The 14883-nt window shown below is 47.7% G+C and overlaps 1 protein-coding gene across 1 annotated transcript in view; it reads left to right on the forward strand.

Moving 5' to 3' along the window:
- Window positions 1-418: 418 nt before the first annotated feature.
- The window catches only part of LOC119979121 (dual specificity mitogen-activated protein kinase kinase 3-like), a 143250-nt gene continuing 128785 nt past the window's right edge, over window positions 419-14883 (forward strand). Inside the window, exon 1 of the mRNA XM_038821128.1 lies at window positions 419-957. Coding sequence (XP_038677056.1) covers window positions 942-957 — 16 coding nt within the window. The 5' untranslated portion in view covers window positions 419-941. The remainder of the gene's footprint in view (window positions 958-14883) is intronic.

Below are 14883 nucleotides of genomic sequence, written 5' to 3' on the forward strand. Positions count from 1 at the left end.
CAGCCGCTTGTAGTTGGGCAAGAAAGTGTTTAAAAAGAAAGTGTTTATTTTTTTCAGGGAAATCAATGGGCCCTGGACCTTCAACCAGCCCGGAGCAAGGCCCGCCCCCCTCCTCTGCACTGATTGGCCCAGTGCGCAGCTTGACGGCACCACCCCGTCTTCCGATTGGAGGAGAGCGCCGTCAATCAGGCGGCCAGCGCCAGGCTCCAGATGGGCCTCTCCTCACCCGCCGCGGGTTTCGAGGCGGCTATTCCTATACTTGCCTCTTAACTAGTTTCATTCACATTTGAAACGAGCCCCACCGCCGCAAGAGCAGCAACGGCCGAAGCGGAGCGCGCGCCGCAGCAACCGCCACCGCCCACCCGGCATCCGATTGGTGCGGCGGTCGTCACGCAACCGTGCAAAAGGCCGTCTCCCGATTGGTGCGGGGCGCCGTCCATCAGGGCGGAGGGGCGGGGCTCGGCAGGGATTGGCGAACGGCCCGTGAGCGGAGGAGGTGATTGGCTCCCGTAGGCCGTCAATCGGACCAAAGGGGCGGGACCTGCGGCTTGCTCCCCACCCCCCCAACCAGGGAGGGCCGAAGATGAGAGGAATTTAAAACTAGTTTCCAGCGGAAAGTTGGAGTGGGAACGCGTGTTTGCACCTCAGTCATTTAATTTCCAGAGACCCCGATATGAAATCCGCCCGGTCGCTGCTTTAAGCAGGGAGATTTTTGCCCTCGCTTCTCCATTCTTAGCCTGGACATCCCAGACTGGCAGAGACAAGTGGGAGCTGCAGCTTCCTCAGTGAATCCGAGCTGAATGCAATCAGACCTCCCCCTCCTCACTGAGCCTGCCTTGCCTGTCTGACTGTGAGCGGGTGTCACGGGGGAAAACACGCACCCCATGAACTTTTGCATTATCTGGATTTGTTGAACAATCTCCAGCATCCATCCATCCATCATGTCTCTTTCCAAAGGTGAGTGCAATGATCTGAGGTTCATTGTCTGGCATTGGCTCGATTGCACGATATTTATTAATTGGCTCAATTTCACGTTCGTTTCTCATTATATGCTGTTCATATATTTAGCACTTTATCTTCAATTATTTTTGCCCTCTTCCTCTTTCATCCTTGTTTTCTAAACTGCTTTCTTTTCACCGATCTTTCATCAAAACTGCTTCTGTGTATGTGTATTCACCAATTCATCATTTTAATATATACCTGTGTGCAGCTGGAAGCGAAGTATAGATACATGCAGGTTTGAGATTTTGCCAGAAAGGAGATACAGAGCTTCCCGGTGGAGCTGGCCTCCACATTGCTGGAGCAGGTGCTGACATGACAACAGGAGGGACTGCAGAAGGGGGGTAGTGTCAGCGGTTTACGGAGTGATTTTGGAAGGGAAGAAGGCACCACTGGAAGGGATCAAAGCAAAGTGGGGGGAAGAGTTGGGAGAAGATATGGAGGAGGGGTTCTGATGTGAGGTGCTCCAGAGAGTGAATGCCTCCATCTCGTGCGCGAGGTTGGGGCTGATACAGCTGTAGGTGGTATACTGAGCACACCTCACTAGGGCGAGGATGAGCCGATTCTTTGAAGGAGTAGAAGATGTGTGTGAACGTTGCACCGAGGGGGGGGGGGCTAATCACGTTCATATGTTTTGGTCCTGTCCAAAGCTAGAGGGTTACTGGAAGGAGGTTTTTAGGGTAATATCTGAAGTGGTGCATGTTAAACTGGACCTGAGCCCCCGGAGGCCATATTCGGGGTGTCGGACCAGCCAGGGCTGGAAATGGTCGTGGAGGCAGATGTTGTAGCTTTCGCCTCGTTGATCGCCCAAAGATGGATCCTGATAGGTTGGAGAGCAACCTCTCCGCCCTGTGTCCTGACATGGCGGGGGTACCTGTTGGAATTCGACTCTTGAGAAGGTTAAGTTTGAACTGACGGGAAGGATGGAGGGGTTCTACAATTCATGGGTATTATTCATTACATACTTTCAAGAACTGCATAACATCGAACATTAGTTGGGGTGTGTGGTTGGGAGGGTTGGGGGGAGGGGGGCTGTGTGTGTTAATGGTGACTATGGGTGATCCCTAATTCATTTTTGTCATTTGTTTGTGTGAACATGTGGGCTACTGTTTGGGGTTTGGTGGGAGGATGGGATTGTTGTTATTGATATGGGGATTGACATATTTGTTACTGATTATTGTTTATTGTGGGTTGGTGTAAATTTGGGAGAAAATGTGATAAAAGGAGAATAGAAAGTATTAAAAAAAATATACGTCTGCGCTCTAATCCGGCATTAATTTTCACACCTATGTCACACCTATGTAAAAGGGCTTTAATTTTTAGTCAGTGACACGGGATTATTTGATGTGTAAAATCAGTAGAAGGTAATAGGCATCGGTGTGAACCTGCACAAAGTTTAAAAAAAAAAAAAAAAAATGCAAGAAGGGACTTTATGTAGAGGAGCTGTGCATGTTAAATATGCAGGTTAGGTGGATTGACCATGTTAAATTGCTCCTCAGTGTAAGGTTAGGTGGGGTTACAGGGATAGCTCAGAAGAGTGGGTCGAGGTAGGCCCTTTTTGCAGGGTTGGTGCAGAGTTGATGGGCTGAATGGCCTCTTGCACTGTAGGTATTCTATGATTATATGATTATACAGCAAAGTAAGCCGGAATAGTGAAAAATAAAGCATAACTTTATTCTATATATTATTTATAAAACCTGAACATCCTTACCACTGTCCCCAAGATTGGTTAAGGGGGGAGGGGAGAAAGGTAATGTCTTTCAATGGGAAATCACTTTAAAATCACTTGCAAATCAGTTTATTTCCTGTTGCTGCTTGCTGTTTTGTGTGGACGTACTGTAGTCATGGCTGTGAGTCAGCAGTGGGCCGAGTCAGTGTAATATTCCTGAATGGGTGGAGTGACTCATGGCCAATGCATGGTTGTAGTTACAGAACGGTACCCACAGACTCGAAAACTGACAGAAAACATGATTGAACGTTCAGAAGGGTTCCTGTTGACTAGTTGTCTGATTGGATTAGTATCAGTGGACATTAAAATCTAAGATGTAGATGATTTTTTAAGAGCAGCAGACTTCCTTGTAAAAGTGTGGTTGTGATTCATACAGCAGCTTTTTGTCACTTGCAGTGCAGCATGCAGATATATACAGTCTGACCTTTTCAAAAGTAAGCCCATAATGAACAATACCCACAAATAAAACCTCTACAGCTGAGCATTATTTTGTTTGGTTTCTGCTAGAAATACTAATTCTCCCCTTTCTATTTCTATGAATGAAATAAAGTGGCCAGTTAGGGGGCATTCACACTTGTTTTTAATGAAGGTAGAATTAATCTTGCTGAACAGAGCAGATGCAAACACGCCAAAGAGGTTTGTGATCTGTGTGTTTCTCTATGTTATTTATTCGTTTACTAATATACTTTTGAGAGCCAGTGAGCAAAATATTAGTTTATTGTGGAAGAAATTAAGTACGGAAGGCTGGTTAAAATCTCATTAATGCGTTGTCATTAGTGCTGGGGATAACATGTCTTGGTCCATTGTCAGGAGCAAGCACCAAAGCTCAGCAACACCCCCATATGCCCCCACCCTGGTCCGGTATATCAGAGTTGGAGTTTGCTCTGAGGTATGATGTATCACCACCCTTATGGGACCCAGTTCTTTTTTTTTCCAATTAAGGGGCAATTTAGCGTGGCCAATTCACCTACCCTGCACATCTTTTTGGGTTATTGGGGTGAGACCCATACAGGGAGAATGTGCAAACTCCACACGGACAGTGACCCGCGGCCGGGATTAAACCCAGGTCTTCAGCGCCATGAGGCAACAATGCTACTTATGGGACTTTGTTGGGTGCAAATTGACTTCCATGCTTTCTATGTTATATCAATGAGTACTTTGTTGGCTGTGAAGCACGTTGGGGTTTCCTGAGGGCACGAAAGGTGCTAAATAAATACGATTTTAACTCCAACTTCAGAAGAGCACTGTCTACTGCACTACCCTCAGGCCAACCTGAGTGAATGCACCACTTGGTGCTGTATTTGGGGTAGTTTTGTGCTTTTTAGGCCCTTACCCATTCAGTATTAAAATGAGATTGTTACAGGAAAATCAGAGGATAGAAAGCAGTAGTTAGTGTGGCACAGGATGATTGTGCTTGGATTATATAGCCTGGTTGGTTTTGAGTAACTATTACCTTATCAATGGATTGGCGAATGGGACATCTACATGCCCAATACCCATGTTTAATCAATGAATGTTCAGTGTTGAGTTGTTTTTACTTTTTCAAATGGAGCTGACACAATGATGATTAGTTACATTTTGGTTTAAGTCATGCTGGGATGAGTAATGAAAATCCTGTCCTATGATGCCACGTGGTTTTTCTTGTAGGAGGTCAAGTGCCTGTTTTTCAACCCTGCACAGTAAAAACAGTTGGTGCTTGTCAAGATGCTGACTTAATCACTTTTGCACTTTCAACTCCACACCCTACTGGAACTGTTGTGTGGTACTCAATGCCTCTGTGTGGTAATACAATGTGGTGTACCTGCAATTTCTCCCACCGTCACCCGCCTTACATACCCACTTTTCATCCTCTGGTGAATTCCCAATCTCAATTGTGTCATCCCAAGTAGATGCTGGAGTCGTGGCAACAGAGTATCTTTAGTGGAGGGGGGTGATATGATCAAAAAGACAGGTAAAACGTGATCTCCACGCCACCCTCCTCCTTGTGTTGCAAAATGGGCAGGAGAGGAGGGTGAAGATCAAGAGCTAAATAAAGCAGAAAACCAGTTTGATAACTTCTCCAACTGTGTTGAATTATTTTGACATCTTGGTCCCTGTGTAACATGTAACTGTGTAAGATGGTGTATCACATCTATGCATGAAGGAACACAACTTTGCATTACTGAATGCACCTTCACCTCTCAAAAGATGATATTTAAAGCACAATCTCTCAGATGTTAACTTGAAGTTCCTTGACACAATTTTGCCTCCTTCCTTTCCTGCAGACCTCCTGATTTTATGAATGCTGTCCACCCTTTAATACCTCATTGCAGGTGCCAGTATTGATGTTTAAGCCCATGGAGTGAGTTACAAAGCTATTCCATTGGGACAACACCATAGCTAATCATACATTTGTTATCCAGTATTCGAGCACGTGCAATTTTCAGTAGCACTGATCAAGCGCTGGGGCTCTGGATTATTTTCATTCCCTTGCTCTTTGTATCAGAAAATAGGAGGGTCTAGAATGAATTTGCTAGAGAGGAATGGGAAGAATTGCGAGACACTGGGATCACCCAGATGAGTAGCAATAACCTTCTTCAGTCTTTGCTGTTGCTTTAGCAGCCATAGCTCAGTGGTCCTACTCTCGCCTCCTGAGTCAGATGGCTGCTGGTTCAAGTCTCCTTCCAGAAACCCGAGCACAGAATTTAGGTCGACACCTCAGTACTGTATTGAAGAAATACTGCATTGTCCGAGATGCTGTCTTTGGGTGAGACATTCAACAGCAACCTTTCTGCACCCGGGTAGATGTAAAAGATCCCAAGGCACTACTTTTGAAGACTTAGGAAGTTTTCACTGGTGTGCTAAAAATATTTATGCCTGTACCTACATCACTAAAAAGAGATTATCTAGTCGTTTTCACTTTGCTGTTTGTGGGTGCTTGCTATTGGGGAAAATCTGGCTGTGTTCCTACATTATACCAATAAACACGCTCTAATAGAAAGTCATGTTGGCTGCAAAAGAGCATTGAGACTTCCTAACGTCATGAAAGGCACAGTATTAATCAAAATTATTTCTATGCATTGTAACTCCATCGAGTTGAAATCACTGAAGCACCCTGTATCACTGCCCTCAGCTGAGGCTGGGGTAGAACCTATTCTATATCGCGGAATATTACACTGAAGAACCATGGAATAGAGCTTTAACTTTAAAGACAGAAAATGTGAAAAAGGAGGAGAATAAAAAATTAAAAAAAAACTTTAAAGACATAAATCTTGGGCGGCACGGTGGTGCAGTGGTTAGCACTGCTGCCTCACTGCACCGAGGGTCCTAGGTTTGATCCCGTCTCTGGGTCACCATCAGTGTGGAGTTTGCACAATCTCCCCGTGTTTGCGTGGGTCTCACCCCCACAACCTAAAGATGTGCAAAGTAGGTGGATTGGCCACGCTAATTTGCCCCTTAATAATAAAAAAAGATATAAATCTTAGCCTGCCTGTGAACTTGCTGGCTGCAGAGCTTCCTGTGTTCAAATTTGTGGCGGCATAATAGGGATGTAAATTTGCTTCACCTAAGAGAAAAGCATTGAAATTTTCATCGCTGAAGGAGTTTATTCTTAATGTTCTTGCACTTAAGTGACCAGGCAACAGAACACAACTCTAACATCCACACTTTTCAGCTAAATGAAAGTTCCACGCGGTCTTGGCAATTTGCAACTTGTATTTTGCACGCTCATGGTTTTTGCAATTTATTTGAAGTAAGTTAACACTTGTTGATGGCTAGATTGATAGCCATGTCAATAAAAGTTCAGATTAACCTCGTGTACAAAGACCTTGAGCTGAATTTCAATGTACAAGAGCATGTGAGTTTGGGAGGAGTGGGGTTAAAACAGAAACATTGACCGTGTTAGAAAGCTGGCTCCAACCTGCTGACTTCTGCATTTAACTGCAGCGCACCAGGTTGCATGAAACAATCCCATCAGGAGAGTGTGGTGAACACCACTCGCGGTATATTATGTATTACGGCACTGCCCGTATATTAGAGGTACGATGGTAAATCTCTGCCTGCTGGCTCCGCCCAGCAGGCGGTGTATAAAAGTGTCTGCTCTCCTGCGCTGCAGCCATTCTGGTTCCAGCTACAGGAGGCACAACAATTGTTCAATAAAGCCTCGATTGTTCCACCATTCTTGTCTCGTGGTAATTGACGATACATCAGAGAGGCAGTTTGTCAATTTCAATATGTTAATTGTCAATAACAGTGATATTAATATGTCTTTTGCAATTTAACTTTGGGTCTTGGGATTGCTAGAACTTGTCAGCAAGTTAAGAACACAGCAGCAACTGAGGAATGTAAAGACATTACAAGGAAATATGCCGATAAGTACTGAAGCGTCACAGCTGCTTTCTTGCTTGCTTGTGAGAAAGGCTTTGTTCTCAGTGCTTGTGCTGAGTTGTAACTTTGATCGCATTGGAGTTTTCTGTATCTGATCTGTACTTTGGAGCTCTGATCTATCAGATCGGTATGGATGCCAATTATGTTGTATTACTTTGGACCTTGGTGGAAGACCAAGGTGACCAGCATAAGAAAGAACAGCAGGAGCTGCAACTGTCTGCTCCTCCAGGCCTCCAGCTGCACAGGAAGAGCGAAAGAGCTGCAGCTCACGGAAAGACATACTCAGCGTATAGGCTCAACAGACAGAGGATAAGCATTTTTGACATGTGGGGACTTTAGTTTCTCGGGAGGCTCAGGGTCCTGTCTCGGGTGGTGTCAGGCATTTGCAGCTTCTGGAATAAGGCCTGATGACATTTGAAACTGATGCCTATGCTTTAACTGTGGCTGTCAAAGTCAACACCACCATAACTTATTTGCCTCTAGCTTCTTCCAGAGCTCTTTTGGAGACACATACAGGATTGCACAGTCGGCAGCACTCAAACATATCAGACATGACTGAAGGCTTGTTTGGCAGGACCCTACAATTATGTCAACTTTGCCTGCAGTAACACCAATCAACGTAAGCAGGCCCTCCGGTTTGTGGCTCTAGCTTCTCACGGATGTCAGGCATCATCAAATGTTCATCTGTAGAAATTAATGCATCCCCAGGTCACCCAATTGTGTTAATCGACCACCAAGGTTTCGACCCCATCAATCTGCAGTTGGTGTGCAACCCCAAAAAGGTGTCTGCAAAATTCATGGGTGGCTGCCATGATAGAGCAGCGCAGAGCAGCAAATATGTTTACAGCATGGAAACAGGCCCTTCGGCCCAGTTTGCCCATGGCGCCCAGTTTCTATCACTAAGCTAGTCTAACTTGCTCGCATTTGGCCCATATCCCTCATTACCCACCCTGCCCAATCCAATCCATCAGGTCCAATCTAAAAATAATCTTTATTAGTGTCACAAGTAGGCTTATTACCCTCATTACCCACCCTACCCATGTAACCGTCTAACTACTTTTTAGAAGACAAAATTGTACCTGCCTCTACCACTACCTCCAGCAGTCCATTACAGAAGCTCACCACCCTCTGTGTGAAGAAACGTCCCCTCTGGTCTCTTTTGTGTCTCTCCCCTCTTACCTTAAACCTATGCTCTCTAGTTCTAGGCTCCTCTACCTTTGGATGCTTCAGTCCTTGGCAGCAGCCTACTCTCCCTAATCCCTTTGCATTTTAATGCAGATCTCCAGAATGGTTATGATGTGATGTGCTTCGCATAGATGTTTGGTCTGCAGGCAGAACAAAGTGCAGAACCCAGAGCATCTACAGACTATTCTTAAGACGACGAGAGGTGGCACAGTGGTTAGTACTGCCACCTCACAGTGCCAGGGTTCAATTTCAGCCTCTGGTGATTGTCTGTGTGGAGTTTGTACGTTCTCCCCATGTCTGCGTGGGTTTCCTCCAGGTGCTCTGGTTTCCTCCCTCAGTCCATAGATGTGTAGGTTAGGTGGATTAGCCATGCTAAATTGCCCGTAGTGTTCAAAAGGTTAGGTAGGATTGCAGCGATAGGGTGCATGAGTGGGCCTTGGTGGGGTGCTCATTTGGAGCGCTGGTGTTGACTCGATGGGCTGAATTGCCTCCTTCTACACGGTAGGGATCCTATGATTCTAGGTCCTGAAAGATATTATTGTTAGATAAATTGGACATTCTGTCTCCCTCAGTGTACCCGAACAGGCTTGTGTGGCGACTGGGGGTTTTCACATTAATTTCATTGTAGTGTTAATGTAAGCCTACTTGTGACACTAATAAAGATTATTATTAGATTGGACATGATATGCCATTCCACCAACAGTGATGCACTTTGCTTCTGGCTGGAAATGTATTGTGAGGTATTCCACCTTTCCATACGTCTGGCAACTGCATGCAAAAGCCATTCCACCCCTTACTGTGCATCCCACCATACCCTCAACACCAAGCTGCCCTGCACCCCCCCCCCCCCCCCCCCCCCCCAGCTCAACAGCAATTCATGACTTGCCATTCAGCACAATGAAGGCCACTTACCAGGCAGCAACCAAAATGCAAAATGGATGGTTCGTGAGGAGTGGAGGGAAGAAAATATATTAGGTGGCTCAAAAATAATCCATCTAACACTGTGTCACGCTCTCTGTGCATATCCATGGCAACTACAATTTTGTACTTAACAAGAGATAGACTGCTCAGTCTCTGAACTGACTCTGAGATGTACTTTGCTGGTACCCTCTGGGTTTTGGAGCCTTTAAGGACTCTGGTAAAGATTACTGACCTGCACCTTTGATCACCGACCCGAGGCGGCATGAGAATACTGGCTGGAACAATGTTGGGATGGTGGTGAGGGGAGTAATGGGTGAGAAGTGGAAGCACTTTGTGCTAAATGCTGACTTCGAGACCCCCTTCCGCCATCATCCCTCTCGTGCGCTGGAGAATATTTTGTTGCAGATCAGATGGACAATGAATGACCAGGGCTCGGATATCATGCATCTTATTTAAGATGGTATTCAGAGTTTACAAGCCATTGGTGAAGGCCTGCATACACTCATTTGATTGCTGCATTTGATGCTCCATGCAGATGGCCACTTTTTCCATGAAAGAACATATCGTTACAAGGACCCACAACATCATACCACTCTCGCTTGAGACAGACTCCTCTAACATATTTGCAAGTCTGCACAGTGTAGCTGGAACAACTGCCAATAAAACACGTATTCCTTCCTTCTTTTACTGCAGAAATACAATTGACAATTGACAGTCCCTGAGGTTTATCACCTATATCCAGCATGAGTTGAGCCTGGAGCATCATGTGAACTCCTCCCCACTATCTACTTTTGTTCACTTGTGATGTGTGACATGCCAGGTAAATGCCCAACAATTTGGCTTATCGTACACAACAAAGTTTGAGAACCCGGGTTGGCGAGTGGTCTGCACAAGTCCTGTGATGGTGCACATTCAGAATGAGTGACTTCTTTTGAGAAGGAGTCGTTTCCACAGGAAGTGGCTCAGGCTGAGATGCTTGATGGCCCTGGAGGAGAAAGAAATTAATTAGAACTGCCGAGGTACATGTTTTAAGTGGTTATGTACATGATCATATTTCACTCGTCACTGACATCAAAATGAGTAAGTGTTGTATACCATGTGGCTGTTTGATATTTAATTTTGTCACCACATAGCTAGGTGGCTCTCATCTATCCATTTTTAAAAAATAGTTTTATTAAGGTATTTGAAAATTTTTATAATAATAACATTAACAATGACATCAACATGGTATAATAAACATTCCCCCCCCCCATTCCAATCTTCACACACCCCAACCATAAAACAACAATCCAGCCCCCCCCCCCCCCCCCCCCCCCCCGGTGTACTAGATCTGCTGACATTTTAATTTTCCCCGAGAAAGTCGACGAACGGCTGCCACCTCTGGGTGAACCCTAACATTGACCCTGTTAAGTCAAACTTTATCTTCTCGAGACTGAGATACACAGCCACGTCACCTAACCCCAGTCTCTACACGGGGGGGGGGGGGGGGGGGGGGGGGTCCCGGGGTCCCTCCGCACGGGGGGGGGGGGGGGGGGGGGGGGGGGGGTCCCGGGGTCCCTCCGCATTAACAAAATCCGTCTCCGGGATACAAGGGAGGCAAAGGCCAAGACGCCAACCTCTTTCGCCCCTGAACTTCCGGCATTCCAAAGATCAGTACCTCCAGACTCAGCACCACCTGTGTTTTCAGTACCGTGGACATTGTCTCAGCAAAACCCTGCCAAAACCCAAGTTTCGGGCATGCCCAAAACATGTGGGCATGATTTGCTGGGCTTCCCGTGCACCTCGCACACATATCTTCTACCTGCTCATCCTAGCCGCTGTCATGTGTGCCCGGTGGACTATCTTAAATTGTATCAGGCTGAGCCTGGTACATGATGAGGAGGTATTAACCCTGCTTAGGGCATCCGCCCATAGACCCACCTCTATCTCTCCTCCTAGCTCGTCCTCCCACTTACCCTTAAGCTCCTCCACCGGAGTTTCCTCCACCTCCGAAAGCTCCTGATAAATATCTGAAACCTTCCCCTCTCCCACCCAGGTACTGGAGACTGCTCTATCCTGTATCCCCCGTGACGGCAGCAACGGAAAGGCCGGAACCTGCTTTCTCAGGAAGTCTTGCACCTGCAAATACCTAAACCCATTCCCTGCTGGCAATTCAAATTTATCCTCCCAAGGCTTTCAAGCTGGGAAAGCTCCCATCTATAAATAGATCCCCCATCCTTCTAATTCCTGCCGTTTGCCATCTACGGAACCCACCATCTCGCCTACCTGGTACAAACTGATGATTATTATAAATCGGGGTCCAAACCGATGCTCCCTCCACTCTCTTATATCTCCTCCATTGCCCCCAGATTCTCAGAGCCGCCACTACCACCGGACTTGAGTATCGGGCCGGCGAGAACGGAAGAGGTGCTGTTATCAGTGCTCCCAAACTGGTGTCTTTACATGACACCGCCTCCATCCGCTCCCAGACCGAGCCCTCCCCCACCACCCACTTCCTAATCATGGCTATATTAGCCTCCCAGTAGTAATTGCAGAAGTTCGGCAGCCCCTCCCCCCCCCCCCCCCCCCCCCGACTGCACTCCAGCAACAGTTTCTTCACCCGTGGGGTTTTACCCGCCCACACAAAGCCCAAAATAACCTTATTCACTCGCTTGGAAAAAGGCCTTTGGGATGAAGATGGGGAGGCACTGAAAGACAAAGAAATCTGGGGAGGACCGTCGTTTTCACTGTCTGTACCCTCCCCACCAGTGAAAGCGGGAGCATATCCCATCTCTCAAAAGTCCCCTTCCATTTGCTCTACGAGCCGGGATAGGTTTAACATGTGCAGTGCCTCCCATTTCCGGGCCACCTGGATTCCCACATACCAAAAGCTCTTCCCCACCATTCCAAGTGGCAGCTCTCCCAGTCTCTTCTCCTGTCCTCTTCCCTGGATCGCGAACATCTCACTTTTCCCCATGTTCAAATTATACCCCGGAAAATTGCCAAATTCCCCCAGGATTTGCATTACTTCCCCCATCTCCTCCTCCAACGGGCCTGAAATATACAAGAGCAGGTCATCTGCGTAAAGTGCTCCACACCCCACCCCCGAACCAGCCCTTTCCAGTTCCTGGAGGCTCTTAACGCCATGGCCAATGGCTCTATGGCCAGAGCAAACAGTAACTGGGAGAGGGGGCACCCTTGCCTCGTCCCTCGGTGTAGTTTAAAATACCCCGACCTCAGCCGGTTCGTACGTACACTCGCTTCTGTGTCTGATAGAGCAGCCACACCGAGTCAATTGAGCCCTCACCAAACCCAAACCTTCCCAGCGCCTCCCACGGGTAATTCCACTGTTTCAGGATCAATGAAATCGAGGCCTGTGACATTGTTGGGGGGAGGACTCCCTTCTCTCTTGCTTCATTAAATGTCCTCAACAGCAGTGGGCTCAATATCTCTGAAAATATCTTGTAGAATTCCACCGGGTAGCCGTCAGGCCCTGGGGCCTTGCCCGACTGCATGCCCTCCAGCCCCTTGATTATTTCCTCAATCTCAATTGGGGCTCCAGATCCTCGTCTACCCTCGGAAACCTCAACTGATCCAAAAACTTCCCCATCCTTTCCACCCCAGCCGGGGGTTCCGACTCGTATAATTTACTATAGAAGTCCTTAATCACCTCGTTCACTCCTGCTGGGTCCAGGACAGTATTCCCGCCTCTATTGTTTACTTTACCTCTCTCCCTGGCCGTCTCCCTTTTCCTGAGCTGGTGCGCCAACATTCTGCTTGCCTTTTTTCTGTACTCATAAAACGCCTTCCTCAACTGATCCACTGCTTTCCCTGGGGTCAACAGCTCAAACTCCGCCTGTAACCTCCGCTGCTCCCTCAGTAGCCCCCGCGTCCGAGGCCTCCGAGTATCTCCTCCACTAACCTGTCCCCCTCAGCCTGTTCCACCTTTTCTCTGTGGGGCCCGTATCGTGATTAATTCCCCTCTGACCACTGCCTTCAAAGCTTCCCAAACCGTCGCTGCAGAGACCTTCCCCGTATCATTTGTTTCCTGGTAGTTCTGGATGGACTTATTAACTTGCCCACAGATCGCTTTGCTTCGTCCGCTAGCAACCACACATCCAGTCTCCACAGCAAGCGTTGCCCGCTCTCCACACTAACCCGTAGATCCACCCAAAGCTCAGCATGATCCGACACTGCGATTGCCGAGTATTCAGTCTCCACCACCTCCAGTATTGGCTCCCCGCCCAGAACAAAAAAGTCGATGCGAGAGTATACCTTGTAGACATGTGAGAAAAAGGAAAACTCCTTCGCCCTTGGTCGTGCAAACCTCCATGGGTCTACCCCCCCCCCCCCCCCCCCCCCCATTTGTTCCATGAACCCCCTTTAATTCCTTTGCTGCAGCCGACCTTCACTCTGTCCTGGATTTTGACCGATCCAATTCTGGATCAATGACTGTGTTGAGGTCTCCGGATCAAGTCTCCTCCCATGATCAGGTTATGTGACTCTTGTGTCTGGGATCTTACCTAACACCCGCATCATAAATTCCACATTGTCCCAATTCGGAGCATATATGCTCACCAGTACCACCCGCACCCCCTCCAACTTCCCACTCACCATTATGTACCTACCTCCCTTGTCTGACACGATTCTCCCTGCCTCGAATGACACTCGTTTGTTGATCAAGATCGCTACCCCCCTGGTCTTTGAGTCCAGCCCTGAGTGAAATACTTGGCTGATCCACCCCTTTCTCAATCTCGTCTGGTCTGTAACCTTTAGGTGTGTCTCCTGTAGCATTGCCACGTCTTCCTTCAGCCCCCTCAAATGCGTAAACACGCGAGCCCAGTTGACCGGCCCATTAAGCGCTCTCATGTTCCATATAATCAGCCTGGTCGGGGGAGGGGCTAACCCCCCCACTAGCCATCACCCTTTGTAGGCCAGCCTCTAGTTCACGCCCTCTGCCTCCTCGAGTCCCCCTCAGGCATTCGCTGTTCGCGACCTCCCATTTGTCCTCTAGTAACAGTTCCTCCCCCGTCAGGAAAGCAACCCCCCCCCCCCCCCCCCAAGCAACAACACTAGAAACCCAACCCCCCCAAGTCGAGCTCCAGCTTAACACCTGCTTGCCCCCCCCCCCCCCCCCCCCCCACTACGCTTCCGAGAGTCAACTGACGCATGCTGACTTGATAGCGCCTGTCCCTGGCACCAAGCAGTCTGTCTCCACATTGTTCTCTCCCCTCTCCTACCCCTCCCCCCTCCCCAACTTGGCCAAACACATTAAAAGCATCACATTCCACAGTAAACAAACATCAGAAAAAAAACAGTGAAGAAACAGCCACTTCAGAAAACAAAACACCCAAAAACAGAACCAACCCCAAAGGCTCCTTTAACCAGCTCCCTGCAAGACAAAGTTACCTTTAGCCATCCAAACAGCCCCTTATTACACATAGCACCACTTATACTTGTACAGCCCAGCAAAACAAATCGCCACCCCAGTACTCTCCAAGGCTTCAGTGTCTTTTAATTCGCATTCAGCCTCTTTTCTTTAATAAAAGTCCATACTTCGTCTGGTGTTTCGAAGTAGAAGTCCCGTTCCTCATGTGTGACCCACAGACGGGCTGAGTACAGCATCTCCAACTTCACCCCTTTCTTAAAGAGGGCCGTTTATGCCCGATTAAACCCAGCTAACCTCTTGGCCAAATCCGCGCCCA

The sequence above is a fragment of the Scyliorhinus canicula genome, chromosome 15, assembly GCF_902713615.1.
Source record: "Scyliorhinus canicula chromosome 15, sScyCan1.1, whole genome shotgun sequence".
NCBI lineage: Eukaryota > Metazoa > Chordata > Chondrichthyes > Carcharhiniformes > Scyliorhinidae > Scyliorhinus > Scyliorhinus canicula.